The 18,662-nt window shown below is 42.3% G+C and overlaps 1 protein-coding gene across 1 annotated transcript in view; it reads left to right on the top strand.

The window, feature by feature from the left end:
- Positions 1-18,662, top strand: part of NRXN3 (neurexin 3) — a 403,334-nt gene that overhangs the window by 99,607 nt on the left and 285,065 nt on the right. The window contains 3 exon segments of the mRNA XM_075614646.1: positions 9,590-9,891; positions 13,483-13,506; positions 17,924-18,085. Coding sequence (XP_075470761.1) covers positions 9,590-9,891; positions 13,483-13,506; positions 17,924-18,085 — 488 coding nt within the window.

Here is an 18,662-nt window from a genome sequence, read left to right as displayed (position 1 = left end):
AGACTGCATATATATATATCCGTGTTCTAGGAGACTGTATATAAAGCTGTGTTATAGGAGACTGCATATATAGCCGTGTTATAGGAGACTGTATATATAGCGGTGATATAGGAGACTGCATATATAGCGGTGTTATAAGAGACTGCATATATAGCTGTGTTATAAGAGACTGCATATATAGCCGTGTTATAGGAGACTGCATATATAGCCGTGTTCTAGGAGACTGTATATATCCGTGTTATAAGAGACTGCATATATAGCGGTGTTATAGGAGACTGCATATATAGCGGTGTTATAGGAGACTGCATATTTAGCGGTGTTATAGGAGACTGCATATATAGCGGTGTTATAGGAGACTGCATATATAGCGGTGTTATAGGAGACTGCATATATAGCGGTGTTATAGGACACTGCATATATATAGCCGTGTTATAGGAGACTGCATATATAGCCGTGTTATAGGAGGCTTCATATATAGCCGTGTTATAGGAGACTGCATATATAGCCGTGTTATAGGAGACTGTATATATAGCCGTGTTATAGGAGACTGTGTATATATAGCCGTGTTATAGGAGACTGCGTATATAGCTGTGTTATAGGAGATTGTATATATAGCCGTGTTCTAGGAGACTATATATAAAGCCGTGTTATAGGAGAATGCATATATAGCCGTGTTCTAGGAGACTGTATATATAGCCATGTTGTAGGAGACTGCATATATAGCCGTGTTATAGGAGGCTGCATATATAGCCATGTTGTAGGAGACTGCATATATAGCCGTGTTATAGGAGGCTGCATATATAGCCATGTTGTAGGAGACTGCATATATAGCCGTGTTATAGGAGACTGCATATATATTGTGTTCTAGGAGACTGCATATATAGCCGTGTTATAAGAGACTGCATATATAGCTGTGTTATAGGAGACTGCATATATAGCCGTGTTATAGGAGACTGCATATATATTGTGTTCTAGGAGACTGTATATATAGCTGTGTTATAGGAGACTGTATATATAGCCGTGTTATAGGAGACTGCATATATAGCCGTGTTATAGGAGACTGCATATATAGTCGTGCTATAGGAGACTGCATATATAGCCGTGTTATAGGAGACTGTATATATATAGCGGTGTTATAAGAGACTGCATATATAGCTGTGTTATAAGAGACTGCATATATAGCCGTGTTATAGGAGGCTGCATATATAGCCGTGTTATAGGAGACTGCATATATAGCGGTGTTATAGGAGACTGCATATATAGCCGTGTTATAGGAGACTGTATATATAGCCGTGTTATAGGAGACTGTGTATATATAGCCGTGTTATAGGAGACTGCGTATATAGCTGTGTTATAGGAGACTGTATATATAGCCGTGTTCTAGGAGACTATATATAAAGCCGTGTTATAGGAGACTGCATATATAGCCGTGTTATAGGAGACTGCATATATAGCCATGTTGTAGGAGACTGCATATATAGCCGTGTTATAGGAGACTGCATATATATTGTGTTCTAGGAGACTGCATATATAGCCGTGTTATAGGAGACTGCATATATAGTCGTGCTATAGGAGACTGCATATATAGTCGTGCTATAGGAGACTGCATATATAGTCGTGCTATAGGAGACTGCATATATAGCCGTGTTATAGGAGACTGCATATATAGCTGTGTTAGAAGAGACTGCATATATAGCCGTGTTATAGGAGACTGCATATATAGCTGTGTTCTAGGAGACTGTATATATCCGTGTTATAAGAGACTGCATATATAGCGGTGTTATAGGAGACTGCATATATAGCGGTGTTATAGGACACTGCATATATATAGCCGTGTTATAGGAGACTGCATATATAGCCGTGTTATAGGAGGCTGCATATATAGCCGTGTTATAGGAGGCTGCATATATAGCCGTGTTATAGGAGACTGCATATATAGCCGTGTTCTAGGAGACTGCATATATAGCGGCGTTATAGGAGACTGCATATATAGCCGTGTTATAAGAGACTGTATATATAGCGTGTTATAGGAGACTGCATATATAGCTGTGTTCTAGGAGACTGTATATATAGCTGTGTTCTACGAGACTGTATATATAGCGTGTTATAGGAGATTGCATATATAGCCGTGTTCTAGGAGACTGCATATATAGCCGTGTTATAGGAGACTGTATATATAGCGTGTTATAAGAGACTGCATACATAGCCGTGTTATAGGAGACTGCATATATAGCGGTGTTATAGGAGACTGCATATATAGCCGGGTTCTAGGAGACTGTATATATAGCGTGTTCTAGGAGACTGCATATATAGCCGTGTTATAGGAGGCTGCATATATAGCCGTGTTATAGGAGACTGCATATATAGCCGTGTTATAGGAGACTGCATATATAGCCATGTTATAGGAGACTGCATATATAGCCGTGTTATAGGAGACTGTATATATATATAGCGTGTTATAGGAGACTGCATATAAAGCCGTGTTATAGGAGACTGCATATATAGCCGTGTTATAGGAGACTGTATATATATAGCGGTGTTATAGGAGACTGTATATATAGCGTGTTCTAGGAGACTGCATATATAGCCGTGTTATAGAAGACTGTATATATATCCGTGTTATAGGAGACTGCATATATAGCCGTGTTATAGGAGGCTGCATATATAGCCGTGTTCTAGGAGACTGTATATAAAGCCGTGTTATAGGAGACTGCATATATAGCCGTGTTATAGGAGACTGCATATATAGCCGTGTTATAGGAGACTGCATATATAGCCGTGTTATAGGAGACTGCATATATAGTCGTGTTATAGGAGACTGCATATATAGCGGTGTTATAAGAGACTGCATATATAGCCATGTTATAGGAGACTGCATATATATATATCCGTGTTCTAGGAGACTGTATATATAGCGGTGATATAGGAGACTGCATATATAGCGGTGTTATAAGAGACTGCATATATAGCTGTGTTATAAGAGACTGCATATATAGCCGTGTTATAGGAGACTGCATATATAGCCGTGTTCTAGGAGACTGTATATATCCGTGTTATAAGAGACTGCATATATAGCGGTGTTATAGGAGACTGCATATATAGCGGTGTTATAGGAGACTGCATATTTAGCGGTGTTATAGGAGACTGCATATATAGCGGTGTTATAGGAGACTGCATATATAGCGGTGTTATAGGAGACTGCATATATAGCGGTGTTATAGGACACTGCATATATATAGCCGTGTTATAGGAGACTGCATATATAGCCGTGTTATAGGAGGCTTCATATATAGCCGTGTTATAGGAGACTGCATATATAGCCGTGTTATAGGAGACTGTATATATAGCCGTGTTATAGGAGACTGTGTATATATAGCCGTGTTATAGGAGACTGCGTATATAGCTGTGTTATAGGAGATTGTATATATAGCCGTGTTCTAGGAGACTATATATAAAGCCGTGTTATAGGAGAATGCATATATAGCCGTGTTCTAGGAGACTGTATATATAGCCATGTTGTAGGAGACTGCATATATAGCCGTGTTATAGGAGGCTGCATATATAGCCATGTTGTAGGAGACTGCATATATAGCCGTGTTATAGGAGGCTGCATATATAGCCATGTTGTAGGAGACTGCATATATAGCCGTGTTATAGGAGACTGCATATATATTGTGTTCTAGGAGACTGCATATATAGCCGTGTTATAAGAGACTGCATATATAGCTGTGTTATAGGAGACTGCATATATAGCCGTGTTATAGGAGACTGCATATATATTGTGTTCTAGGAGACTGTATATATAGCTGTGTTATAGGAGACTGTATATATAGCCGTGTTATAGGAGACTGCATATATAGCCGTGTTATAGGAGACTGCATATATAGTCGTGCTATAGGAGACTGCATATATAGCCGTGTTATAGGAGACTGTATATATATAGCGGTGTTATAAGAGACTGCATATATAGCTGTGTTATAAGAGACTGCATATATAGCCGTGTTATAGGAGGCTGCATATATAGCCGTGTTATAGGAGACTGCATATATAGCGGTGTTATAGGAGACTGCATATATAGCCGTGTTATAGGAGACTGTATATATAGCCGTGTTATAGGAGACTGTGTATATATAGCCGTGTTATAGGAGACTGCGTATATAGCTGTGTTATAGGAGACTGTATATATAGCCGTGTTCTAGGAGACTATATATAAAGCCGTGTTATAGGAGACTGCATATATAGCCGTGTTATAGGAGACTGCATATATAGCCATGTTGTAGGAGACTGCATATATAGCCGTGTTATAGGAGACTGCATATATATTGTGTTCTAGGAGACTGCATATATAGCCGTGTTATAGGAGACTGCATATATAGTCGTGCTATAGGAGACTGCATATATAGTCGTGCTATAGGAGACTGCATATATAGTCGTGCTATAGGAGACTGCATATATAGCCGTGTTATAGGAGACTGCATATATAGCTGTGTTAGAAGAGACTGCATATATAGCCGTGTTATAGGAGACTGCATATATAGCTGTGTTCTAGGAGACTGTATATATCCGTGTTATAAGAGACTGCATATATAGCGGTGTTATAGGAGACTGCATATATAGCGGTGTTATAGGACACTGCATATATATAGCCGTGTTATAGGAGACTGCATATATAGCCGTGTTATAGGAGGCTGCATATATAGCCGTGTTATAGGAGGCTGCATATATAGCCGTGTTATAGGAGACTGCATATATAGCCGTGTTATAGGAGACTGTATATATAGCCGTGTTATAGGAGACTGTGTATATATAGCCGTGTTATAGGAGACTGCGTATATAGCTGTGTTATAGGAGACTGTATATATAGCCGTGTTCTAGGAGACTATATATAAAGCCGTGTTATAGGAAACTGCATATATAGCCGTGTTCTAGGAGACTGCATATATAGCCATGTTGTAGGAGACTGCATATATAGCGTGTTCTAGGAGACTGCATATATAGCAGTGTTATAGGAGACTGCATATATATTGTGTTCTAGGAGACTGCATATATAGCCGTGTTATAGGAGACTGTATATATAGCCGTGTTATAGGAGACTGCATATATAGCCGTGTTATAGGAGACTGCATATATATTGTGTTCTAGGAGACTGTATATATAGCTGTGTTATAGGAGACTGTATATATAGCCGTGTTATAGGAGACTGCATATATAGCCGTGTTATAGGAGACTGCATATATAGTCGTGCTATAGGAGACTGCATATATAGCTGTGTTATAGGAGACTGCATATATAGCCGTGTTATAGGAGACTGCATATATAGCCGTGTTATAGGAGACTGCATATATAGCCGTGTTATAGGAGACTGCATATATAGCCGTGTTATAGGAGACTGCATATATAGCTGTGTTATAGGAGACTGCATATATAGCCGTGTTATGGGAGACTGCATATATAGCCGTGTTATAGGAGACTGCATATATAGCCGTGTTCTAGGAGGCTGCATAAATTGCCGTGTCATACTGTAGGAGATTGTATGTGTGTATGTGTGTATGTATGTATGTATGTATGTATGTATGCATGTGTGTATGTTTGTTTTTCGGACTAACGATTTGTCATAGGACAAGCTTTTGAGATGTCTCCTCTTCCTCAGGTTAGCAGTACTGGTTTATAAAGGAATCTATGGCTTTGTAAACCAGTATTGCTGACATGAGGAAGAGGGGAGAACTCTCAAAAGCTTGTCCTATGACATAGATTGTTAGTAGGGTTGCCAGGTGTCCAATATTGATCCGAACTGTCCTGTATTTGGACACTGTCCAGTAAAAAAGTTGAGGTAATACCGGACATGTACGTGTGCCCGATATTATCTCTCTGGTCATAGTGACCTGATCTGCTTGGGGGGCCACGGGATTTCCCTGAGCAGGGCTGTGGCTAGCAGCAGCCAATCAGGAAGAAGTGTCAGGAGCCTGGGGGTATGGCCAAGGAGAGGAGGAAACAGCATGGAGCTGACAGTGGCGAGAGGGGTGTGTGTCTTGGAGCACGTCATTCCTTTCACTATTGTGTCCAGTATTTTTGGAGAAACCACCTGGCAACCCTAATTGTTAGTCCAAATAAAAAAAGGTATCACCTAATACTGAAGTACTCATTCATTCTGCACTATCGCAACTGGACTAACACCAGGGCCGCTTTATACATTAGGCCGACTAGGCGCAGTGCCCGGGGCCTACGAACCTTTTAGGGCCTACAATATTTCACTTGAAAAAATACCTAAACTAAAAAAAGTCACAAAATAAGAGAAAACAGCAAACTTTAATTTAAAATGCCTTCGAAGTATCGATTCCTTTAAATATCGAAACAAAAGTATCGATGCCAAATATCGCTAGTATCGAAAGAAACAAGCAAACGATGAAATTAGCATAAAAATGAGAAAAAACATCGGACACACAGGCCTCTAGAAATAAAAGTGCCTGGGGCCTACGAAGGCCTTAAAACGGCCCTGACTAATACGGCTATTATCCGTAGTGGTCTAGGAGGCTCTATAGAGGAGTCTGCGGTTGGTGAAGGTTCTTGTAATTAGAAGTGGACAGTGAGTGAGTGTTGTAAAGAAAAAGAGAACCGTAATAGTTTATAAATGAATTAATCTATGGGTAATGATGCATCCTCATACTGTACATAAGCGTCTTATTTACAAATATAACCCTGAAGAAGGTCGGAGTGAGCTGAAACGTTGGCCTGACACAATGTAGCAAATCTATCTCAACAATATTGCAAGTGCTTTGGAGTGCGGGGAGACTTTCTTCTTTGTTCATTTACAATATTGTATATACACAGAGGCCATGTATGAAGTGAATTTCGATGTATCAAGGGGTGTGGTCTTTGAGGGGACTTGGATGACCCATCCAGAAGTGAGGGGGTTTAATATAGAACTAGAGACGGAGGCATCGTATCGGAATTCTAAGGAATGTAACAAAAGGTGTAAAAGGGCAATCAGATTATCAAAAATGAATAGTGAAAAAGGATTGCAATGGAAAGTAATATCAACCATAAAAAGTTCTTTAAGTACCTTAATAACAAAAACAACGAGAAAATAAAATATAGGACCCTTTCAATGTGAGATGGGCAGGGAGATTGTTGGAGATGAGGAAAAAGCAGAGGTATTAAACAAATTCTTTGCCTTTGTGTTTACCAGGGAAGAATCAAGTTCAATAGTAGCGCCGCAGGAGGAAGCTACAACCTCTATATTAACAAACAATTGGTTAACTGAGGAAGAAGTTCATAAGCGACTTGAAAAAATGAAAGTAAATAAGGCACCTGGCCCCGATGGCATACATCCAAGAGTTCTTAAGGAGCCAAATTCAGTAGTAGCCAAACCATTACATTTAATATTCAATTACTCCATTTCCACAGGCTCAGTACCACAAGATTGGCTTAAAGCAGACGTGGTGCCTATATTTAAAAAGGGAGCTAGGTCAAAACCAGGAAATTACAGACCTGTAAGCCTGACATTAATAGTGAGGAAGCTACTTGAAGGTTTAGTATGGGATAATATTGAGGAATACTTAATGGAAAACAAAATTATTAGTAATAGTCAGCATGGATTTATGAAGGATAGGTCGTGCCAATCTATCCTTATTAGTTTCTTTGAGGAGGTAAGTAGGAATTTAGACCAGGGTAATGCAGTTGATGTGGTCTACTTAGATTTTCCAAAGGCTTCTCATACGGTTCCACACAAGAGGTTGGTGTACAAAATAAAGCAAATTGGACTCTGTAAAAATATTTTGCACCTGGATTGAAAACTGGTTGAAGGACAGACAACAGAGGGTTGTCATAAATTGAACTTTTTCAGATTGGGCTAAATTTGTGAGTGGAGTACCTCAGGGATTGGTACTGGGACCCCTGCTTTTTAACTTGTTTATTAATGACCTTGAGGTTGGCATCGAGAGCAAAGTCTCCATCTTTGCTGATCACACTAAATTGTGTACGGTAGGAAAATCAGAGCAGGATGTAATTTCTCTCCAGAAGGACTTGGAGAGACTGGAAACTTCGGCAGGTAAATGGCAGATGAGGTTTAATACAGATAAATGTAAGGTTATGCATTTGGGAAACAAGAATAAACAGGCAACTTACACATTAAATGGGGATAAATTGGGGGAATCATTGATGGAGAAGGATTTAGGAGTGCTGGTAGACAGCAGACTTAGCAATAGTGCCCAAAGTCATGCAGTAGCTGCAAAGGCAAACAAGATCTTATCTTGCATCAAACGGGCAATGGATGGATGGGAAGTAAACATAATTACAATATGCCCCTTTTCATAAAGCATTAGTAAGACCACAACTTGAATATGGAGTACAATTTTGGGCACCACTCCTTAGAAAAGAGATTATGGAACTAGATAAAGTGCAGAGAGGAGCCACCAAATGAATAAAGGGGATGGGCGATCTGATTTATATGGGGAGGCTAGCTAAATTAGATTTGTTTACTTTAGAAAAGCGGCATCGAAGAGGGGATATGATAACTATATACAAATATATTTGGGGACAATACAAGCTTTCAAAATAACTATTCATCCCACGGGCAGTACAAACAACACGGGGTCATCCCTTACAGTTGTAGGAAAGGAGATTTCACCAGCAACAAAGGAAATGGTTCATTAAAGTAAGGGCAGTTACAGTGTGGAAGACTGTGATGGCAGATACAATAGATCTATTCAAAGAAAGGTTGGACATATTTTAGAAAGGAAAGGTATACAGGGATATACCTAATAAGTAAACATGGGAAGGATGTTGATCCAGGGAGTAATCTGATTGCCAATTCTTGGAGTCTGGAAGGAATTTATTTTTCCCCTTATGAGATATAATTGGATGATATGTCACTGGGGTTTTGCGTTTGCCTTCCTCAGGATCAATATACTGTTAGTACAAATAATGGATAAAAGTATCTGTTGTCTAAATTTAGCATAGTTAGAACTTGATGGACGTATGGTTTTTTTCAACCTCTGCTCTGTAACTATGTAACTACAGTATGTAATTATGTAACTATAGGACAGCAGCAGCTTCTCAGTTTGCACCATGGGGCAGGTTTAAGGTGTTTGGTGGATGTGTTTTGGGGTCACTGTTGAGTGGTATTTCAAAGAGGAAGATGTGCAGATAATTGGGTATATTTTCTAGGAATTGTATCAGTATTCTGAAATAAAAATGCACATTTTGCACATTGAGGGCACATTCTTCCAAATCCAGGAAACACCTGCCAGGGAGGATTAGTTGAGCTTCAGGATCTCAGAACAAGAAGTCTCCAGGTTGTTTGACTTTTTTCCCCAGTGCTGTCTGCCTCATCCATTGCAAACTTGGCTGAGGCCATCACTTCTCCAGCCTGAGATCTGTCATCTCCACCCCACAACAGGGTCATTAATAAGAGTCTCTCAGCTGCAAAGACACAACATCAACAAAGGGAATAATCTTGGTTTCAATGGAAAATTATTTCCTTGATGACTTTGGCATTTTTTGCTCCTGTTTTGCAGCCAGCAGACTAAGATCAATGACCCCAAAGTGTTCTTCCTTGGCCCACTTTAAAGCCCCCCTTCTCCTTCTGCAGCGAGGGAGGATAACGTGGCCACATTCCGTGGCTCCGAGTACCTGTGTTACGACCTGTCTCAGAACCCCATCCAGAGCAGCAGCGATGAGATCACCCTGTCCTTCAAAACTCGCCAGAGGAACGGGCTTATCCTCCACACCGGCAAGTCGGCTGACTATGTTAACCTAGCACTGAAGGGCGGAGCCGTCTCTCTGGTCATCAACCTGGGCTCGGGGGCCTTCGAAGCCATCGTGGAGCCAGCCAACGACAAGTTCAACGACAATGAGTGGCACGATGTCAAAGTCACCCGTAACCTGCGCCAGGTAAGGAGGGGCAGGGGACCAGTGCCATTAAACACGCTTGTGTTTGGCTGGAGTTGGAGGGAGGACACTGACATTGAGAGGGATGGGAGGTAGTAGAATCATAGAACAGCCTTTCAGCAGTGGAGGTGGGGATTAAAGGAATTGAATGTTTGGCATAGATATAAGGGGATGGGTCTGCAGAATCCTAGGAAAATGTGCCGCCTGTGTGGATACAGTCATCCTTATCAGAGGTCAGTTCCTCAATCCTCTGTCTGTATGAGATGGATTTTCCTTGAGTGGAAATGTGACACCTTAAATCAGTCTTGTTGCCAAATAGTGCTTTTTATATTACAGTATGGGAAGCACCTATCCCAAGGTGTCACACGTCTCACATTTCTGGTTGAATGTTCTATCTCCTGGCTCTTTAGAGCCGCACAGAAACACATGTCAGTGTTTGAGTGAGCGTTCTTGTTAGTTCATTCAAAGTTATCGCTGTAGTGTCTTTTCGCTGAACTAATACAGCTGTTAGATTTCGTGGTCTCGGAAATGTATCCATGAAGACCTTTCAGACAATGTGATAAATACTATCACTACTTTGAGAAAAAAAAAATAGAAATGACCCCTAGAACTACAAGGAGTATACGTTAAGAAAACACACAGGACACGTTGAGATACTTTTGCCTTTTTTACGAAGTGTAGTCATTCAGTCCATTGTCCACCCATGTAGGAGTCTCTTATCGCATGGCCACACCTGGGAACTTCTTTTGGAGTGAGGCTCACTTGTACTGTAGGAAGAAGTCTCACTCATTTGAGTCCTTCAATGCCCTGTAATTGTTAGGAACCTAGTAGGGGAATAAGCCCCAATCTCTCGCCTCCTGGGGGGAGATTCAGGGCCCTCTCTCACTGTGTTTTTCCTCTGATTGCTCTTGTTTTGACCTCCTGATGTTCTCTGGAAGTTGTACATCGGTTCTTTCCTCCTCCTCACCTGTTCTGTTTTCTCTCTCATGGTTTCTTGGCGCTGGAGGTAATATACAACCCTAGAGGTTCTGATGTCACATCCCCTGTCCAGCTCTGGTACAGAATTCTTCCCCTCGCTGTGTGGTTGCTGTCACAAGGTCACCAACACTCACTGCAGTTCCCCTATGGAAATCCAATACAGCCACTGCCTGCACATAATGCACACACTATATATCCGCCCAGACCCAAACGCTTACCTAATGGTGTATAATACAGATATACCTCACTGTGTATATAACACAGATATACCTCACTGTGTATACAATACATACATATACCTCACTCTGTATATAATACGTATACCTCACTGTATATAATATAGGTATACCTAACGGTGTATAATACAGATATACCTTACTGGGTATATAATACAGATATACCTTACTGTGTATATTGTACAGCTACACCTCACTGTGTATATAATACAGGTATACTTTACTGTGTATATAATACATATATACCTCACTGTGTATATAATTCAGATATACCTCACTGTGTATGCAATACGGGTATACCTGGATTTGCAAATAAAAAAGATATACCTTGCTGTGTATGCAATACAGGTATTCCTTACTGTGTATTGTCAATAGTGCAAATATACAGGGGTTTAAAAATAATAGTTATAACCAGTGGCTGTTCTTTGTTGGACTTCAAACGATCCCAAATATATTTAACATTGAAAAGGTTCTATTTCCCCCACATTTTAGAAAAAGTGACCATATATATGCTTAGAAAGACCAAAGGGAGAGAGTCTTCCTAATGAATCATTTGTCTTTAAATAGAAAGTTTGTCCATTATAAAGTAGTGGGTCCTGCACTCTGCACCCCTAGTTGTACAAAAGAATTAAGCCAAAATCAGACGCTGGAGCGTTGCAGAGATGTTTCCAGACTGGGCGGTTCCTTGGCAAATGATGCTGAACACGAATACATGTAACGTAAAGCCCAGTGAGAGAGCAAGATAGATATACACTGAAAGGAACGGAATTATCTACTGTGTCTCAAGAAAGAGATTGTGTAATCGTAGATAACTCCGTGAAAACATCAGCTCCATGCGAGCACCCGTCAGAAAGGCAGACAATATATATAATAATGCCAGTGTATAAAAACATGGATCAACAGCAACAAGTGCCGTCCCCTCAGCGCAAATAGGAGATCAAAAAGCTGCAGACAATGCAAAGAAGGACCACAGAAAGATAACGGTCTGGAGCATTTATCTGAGGAGGAGGAGGAGGAGGGGAGGGGGGAATTATCAGGTCTCCTGGTAGAGTTGGGCAATATCTTCCGTGGTACAGAGAGAATAAACAGAGAACTGATATGGCCAAACTCCCACAATGGAAGGGCCAGGAGACACACTGACATTGTCATCCGCCATATATAAAACTAATAAGAGGGAACACTTTCTCACTGGGCCTCGGGTACGGAGTGACAAAGTCACGTTGTGACAGCAAATAGTATTAGTAAAGAGGGCTAGCTGTATATATGAAGGGGTGGCCAACTGCAGTCATCAAGTTCCACCAGCATGTCAAGTTTTAAGGATATCCCTGCTTCAGCACAGATGGCATAAGTACGGATATCCTAAATACCTGACCTCGTGGTGGCCCTTGAAGACTGCAGTTGGCCACCCCTGGTGTAGAGGAAGCCCTAGATAGATACTAGTAGCATGGAGACAGAGAGTGAATGGTACGCTCATCCAGAAGCTCCCCGTACTTGTCCCGGTGTAAGTCATCGCACTGGCCTTGATTGGCAATGGGGTCTGACCCAATATTTCCTTGTATAGGCCCCTTTCATCTGATTAGGGGTTCAAGACCGTAGTCTTGTATAAGGCTTATGAATACCGTACACGGACTAAAGATAGTAATAACAACTAATTATCATAGATTCTGTTGGATATAATACCCACAGAAAATGCTCCACCAGACCTTATTTCTGAACCATAGCAAGAAAGCTTGAGGTCCGTTTCACACAACCTATATGGCAAAACATGGCGTTACATACCCAGCCACTTATCTCAGCATGATTGTGGTGGGCAGATGAGCGGGAGGCAGTGTGGGGATCCCTCTCGGGAGTCAGATGGGGCAATGCCTTCATGTTATCTCCTAATGATGATACTGTATCGGTGTTGTGATGGCCGGCACTGGGAATTCACAGCTCCTAGGATTTTGGAAGGTAAGTATGGGGTTTGTGTTGGGTAGCAGTTACCATAACGTGGGTGGGTTGAATGTGGAGCGAGGTTTTCAGTGGTTGACTACTGGAGGTTTGGGGGGTCTCGGAACAAAGGAGGTGGGGGGAAGGGACAGGACAATGGAAATAAAGCCATGAAGGAACAGTTAGAAGTTAATCTGATGGTGGAGAGGGGTGGGACAGAGGCACAGAAGAACTGTGCCTCTCTTTGAAACAACTGACCCCAAATCATTCATGTAATGTGCCATTGCTACTAACCGATACCTTTCCAAAGATTGTACTAACTCCCTCTTAACAGTTCATCTTTGTTTTTCTGTTCTCTTTTTATTATTTTTTTTCTTTATTTTCCTTTTGGATTAACAATCCTTCTGTTCACGGTTATTCAATTTCCTTTTTTCCCCACTTTTCCGCAAAGCACTCTGGCATTGGACACGCTATGGTAAACAAACTACATTGTCTGGTAGATATCATTCTTATTTGTCTAATTAATTTCCTGGATTTGCGGTGTGGTTTTTCTCTTCTCTTCCTTCACATCGTTTCCTCCATTTTTCTTTCAGAAAATGTCTACCTTTTGAAACTCTAATTTCATTCCCTCCCCTCCCTCCTTTCCCTCTTCATGGAATAAATAAATAAATATTTTTGTGTGTGTGTGTATATATATATATATATATATATATATATATATATATATATATATATATATATATATATATATATATATATATATATATATATATCTCATTATCATTATATATGGTTTCATAACAGCCCTTATCTATAAACCCCTGCCAGCTCAGTTTGTGTTATTTAATTTTGATTCTCATTTACATTAGTAATAAACCAATGTGGACTCGTTCCTACGTTTTCTCCCTTCCCAACACCCCTCACCTAGAAACCCCTCATGAAGTGTTCTGGCTTCTGTGTACCTCCTTATTTATTTATTTATTGTCCTGTCCTGTGTGTCGGTTTCCAAGCCTTTCGCAATGCTCGGTGAGGCCTTTTCCCCGCCGTCTCACTCCCGGAAAAGCCGCGGTGGCTTCTGGTGAATGGTCTGGCGCCTTCCCCCCTCCTCCCCTCTTCCAGCTGCTTCCCCACCTCTTCATTTTACACTCTGCATGGCTATACCTCCGTATACACAGGAAGGCTTGGGTGCTGATGCTGGCTGGGATTCAGCCGCCATTTTTGTTTTGAGAAAGAAGGGACCCAAATCCTTTTTTTTTTTTAACCCTTTCACTTAGTTCTGGCAGCCAGAGGGTTAAACAGAAGTCTAGAGTCACCTGGAGAAAAATGAATGCGAGACAATATATCGTTGATGGTGCCTATTATATTCTGAGTTAATCCTACTAACATGTCTCTGTATAATTGTCAAACAAGGGGGGTAATTCAGTATACTCCGACGCGGCTATTGACTTCAGTGGGAGTTTTTTTTTAGCCAATAAGGTCTTAAACAGACACTTCAGCATATAATGAAATACCCCAAAGTATAAAATGACTCTGTTACCATCAGTTTAATGCCATAAAGGCCCATTTGTAGCTTTATAAATAGACCCTGTGAGTGTGACTGATCTTCTGGCAGTATAGGGGTTTGAGCCCCAGTATTGAGGTCTGATACACATGTTCTCACTCAATATTATTTTCACATTTACCCTTCTATCATTGGTCCACGATATCAGCGGATTCCTTCAGGCGCCATCTCCCGAAGTCCCAGCCCGTCCGCACTCCAGGCTTCTCATCCCATGCCACTCCCCTCTCTAACAGACTAACACCTTAACCTCTCACCCTCATGCCTCATCATTTGGTTGGTTTAGTCCATCAGATTTTCAAGATTTAGCAGGTGTTGAGGTGGGGGGTGAGATCTTTCCGTGGCATGCGTGTGTGAAGAACCCTTTTCCCCTCCAACGTGGCGTGGTTTGGGTGTGAGGGATACAAAGGTTTAGAGCAGAGGTGGCCAACTCCAGTCCTCAAGGGCCACCAACAGGCCAGGTTGTAAGGATATCCCTGCGTCAGCACAGGTGGCTCAATTAGTGGCTCAGTCAACGACTGAGACACCTGTGCTGAAGCAGGGATATCCTTACAACCTGGCCGGTTGGTGGCCCTTGAGGACTCGAGTTGGCCACTCCTGGTTTAGAGGGATTGCTCCTTTCTTCTGCAGATGGAGGTGATGGGGGTCGTGGGGAGGAGGGGGGGGGGGGGGCGTTGAACATCCTATCTCCTGTTTGCCCGTGAGAATCCGGAAATCCATTTCCATATATCTTAACCCCTTAACTGCTGGAAGGAGCTGCAGTGACACTCCAGACCTCTCTGGCAGTGAAGATGTTAAGGTCCATTTCACGTTTGTATGGGTTTGGTGGACGGGTGGTGGGCAGAGTAGGCGGGTGAGGTGATTATAAAAGGGGGTCCTGTTGATGGTGGTGGTAGTGGTTAATTCTCCAGCAGCAGAGGGGTTAAGTTTACGCGTGTACGGAGTTGTCCGTGTGAGCAGTTGAACACGTGTGCCACATTTCGTGATCTCAACCCCAAAATATTGATCTCATCGTAGAAAAATTTACATTATGGATGCTTTTTTTAACACATTCAGTGCTGGAGCGGGTTCCAACACACCACAGAAAAGAAGTGCGTCTATAAATAGTAACGGGTTTGCATCAAAAACCATATTAGAGAATCCCACAAGACGTTCAACACCTTCGGGGTAAAATGTAAATAAGATGCAGATGAGAAGCATGTTCCCCGGTAAAAGAAATGCCAGAATAAAGGGTAATTTGGATGGAGCTCGAAATACTTCTCTGCTGAAAGGGCAGTGGGTGCAGGGAACAGTCTGTCAGTGGTGGGGTTAAGCTAAAGACAGCAAAGCGGTTCAGAAATAGATTGATCAGTAGATGGATGAGTTAACAGATGGTTAATTTAAAGCAGCAATCCAGCCTAAAATCACAGCAGTTGTTTTACAGCAGTTGAATTGGGGGGAAGGGGGAGGCAGGAGGGGGGCGGCTCCAGAGTTAAATTGCTCTACTTTTAGCTCGGGGGACTCCCTGGTGCCAAAGATATTTAGCGGTTTGGCTGCCGGTACTCCCTGATGGATATTTATATAGTCATCCAATGGCAATCAGCAACGTCAAGCCCAGCTCTAGCACCGGGAACTAAGCAAGAGAGTCCCAGGAGCTAAGAAACAGTGCAGTCATCTTTGGAGAACCCCGTACGTACAAGAAAAAGTACGAGCAGTGTCACACAACCGCTATCTCAGAGTAGGATTTTCAGCTTTTTCTGAAGCTTCAAAATTATTCTTCGGATTTATTTGAAATATGAATTTTTAGCTGGAAAGATGCAGTGAGGCGTTCCTCTTGCTTCCCAGCATGTCCTCTGATATGGTTTAGAGAGAAAGATCTGGTCATAAACGTAATTAACAGTTACCGTTGCACATTTACCCCCCTGTGTTTGAAGAGGAGGTGTGAGCATAGGGGTTCCAACGAAACAAGGCAGAGAATTAGGATTCAGAGTCTGTTAAATGGTCCCCAAACCTTCCAAGCCTGGTCTGGGAAGGGCAGCTTCAGAAGGATGATGTGGTGGGAACTGGGCAGGAATAATCTGCTCTAGAAGGTGGGGGACTTCTCCAGGGAGCTTTTGGAGAGCTGTCCAAATGTTGCAAACTCAACCTCTGTGTTATTTGGGAGGCCTCAGGTCCCTTTGTTGACAGGTCCTGTTAGGATTATCGCGGTCTAGGAAAACATTCGCCAACTGGGTGGGGACAAAGGTCCAGACTTACTGCTGGTTCTAAGCAGGAAGGCACTTTATGGTTCCGTGTCTTTATGTGCTGCCCATTGCAACTTAATATCACCTTGCGGCCCCTCTAGCACTGACTGGTTTCATCCTCTCCTGACAAATTTTGTGTTCTTGACACATCCAAATTAAGTTTTAAGGGGGCATTCCCAACACAGTTGTACCCATTGTCCTGGTGCCCATTCTCAGGGTTGCAGATGCTGTGCTACGTGGATACAGTATGATCTTTGCGTTTATAGCATGTTACTAACCGGCTGTTGGGTACCCATCACATTGGCTGATCCCAACATACTATTTAACATTAAGTATGGGTGAAGTGGCCACGTGCTCAGCTGGTTACACAAGAGTAATACAGCATGTCATATTCTGGATGTCTTCCTGAAGATGCACATGCTGTATGTAACCTGTGATGTAAAGCAGTAGTGAGTATAACTACACACTACCAATCCTATACAATTTCTTCTAATAAGTGTAGAGAGACACAAAAGGATTATTAAAGTCCCCCAATAAATACACCTGCCCAAATCCTGACACCCAACTTCTAACAGCCATAGAGAACGCACAGTACTGGCTATCAGTTTTGTACAAGTTGTGCACCACACAAAAATGTCACACTTGGTAAGTACTTGTGCTTGGGAGACACTTACTCCTGTTTTGCCCTGAGAAGTAGCAGCTTTGTGGACTGGTAGTGTACAGAAATACTCAGTACTATTATACAGCGCTGCATGTTCATCTTCAGGGGGCGGAGGAATTTCTCCCACTGATTATAACATGCTGCAGCTGCACGACAATTTCTATATTAACCCATTCACTGCCAGGAAAGGGGTTAATCATTTTGGAGAGAGGTGTTGTAACCCCCAAATATTCCCCCCCCGTCCTACTAGATGTGTCCGCAAATCTCAGGCAGGAAGGGGAGGAGGATCTCATGGCAAAGTGGAAAATACAGCACAAAACATAAGAGAATGATAGGAATGTGTTGCTATTTGTCACCAAGCCTAGAGGTGAGAGGCTGGGAAGGAACCTCCAGGTCCCCCGTGTGACGGGCACCATTGGGAATTGGGTCATGTTTCTTGTCTCCCCATAAGGTTACGATATCAGTGGACGGTATTCTAACCACAACGGGTTACACCCAGGAGGATTACACTATGCTCGGATCCGATGACTTCTTCTACGTTGGGGGCAGCCCCAGCACAGCCGACCTACCGGGGTCCCCTGTCAGCAACAACTTCATGGGATGCTTGAAAGAGGTAAGTTGCAGAGGGGCAGCATTCAGGGATGGCGAGTCTAATTTATTGGGGGGGGGGGGGGGGGCGGCGGGCGGCGTGTCATTAATTCTGGGGCAGTGCCAGTCATTGAGGGCCAGTACCAGCCATTGGGGGGTCAGTATGAGCCATTGAGGGCCAGTCATTGAAGAGTCATGTCGGTCATTGGTGGGTCAGTGTCGGTCATTGGCGGGTCAGTGCCGGTCATTCCCATCATTAACAGACCTGATAGACTTTGGGGTAAATTCTCTATATGACGATGCGGCCATTTGGGCTGTTTTAACGGCTGCAATTCCCCGTTTAAGTCAACGTAGCATTTCAGCCCAAATGACACAATCGGCTGCTTTGGTGGATATAGAACCAGCCCTAGTGAATATATTTTACTGTGCGTCTTAAAATGATCACTATTGTGAATTTCCTCAACCCTGGTCACTGTGACTCTGGAATGACCCCCGCCCCCCTTATCATTCCCCCCCACTCCATTTCCCACCCAGTTACTGTGTGCCAGATTGTGTGTTAATTGCTGCTGGAGTTGGTTTTTCGAACACACACGAAAATGTAA

The sequence above is a fragment of the Ascaphus truei genome, chromosome 9 (genome assembly GCF_040206685.1).
Source record: "Ascaphus truei isolate aAscTru1 chromosome 9, aAscTru1.hap1, whole genome shotgun sequence".
Classification (NCBI taxonomy): Eukaryota; Metazoa; Chordata; class Amphibia; order Anura; family Ascaphidae; genus Ascaphus; species Ascaphus truei.
This window is presented reverse-complemented; position numbering and strand designations above follow the sequence as displayed.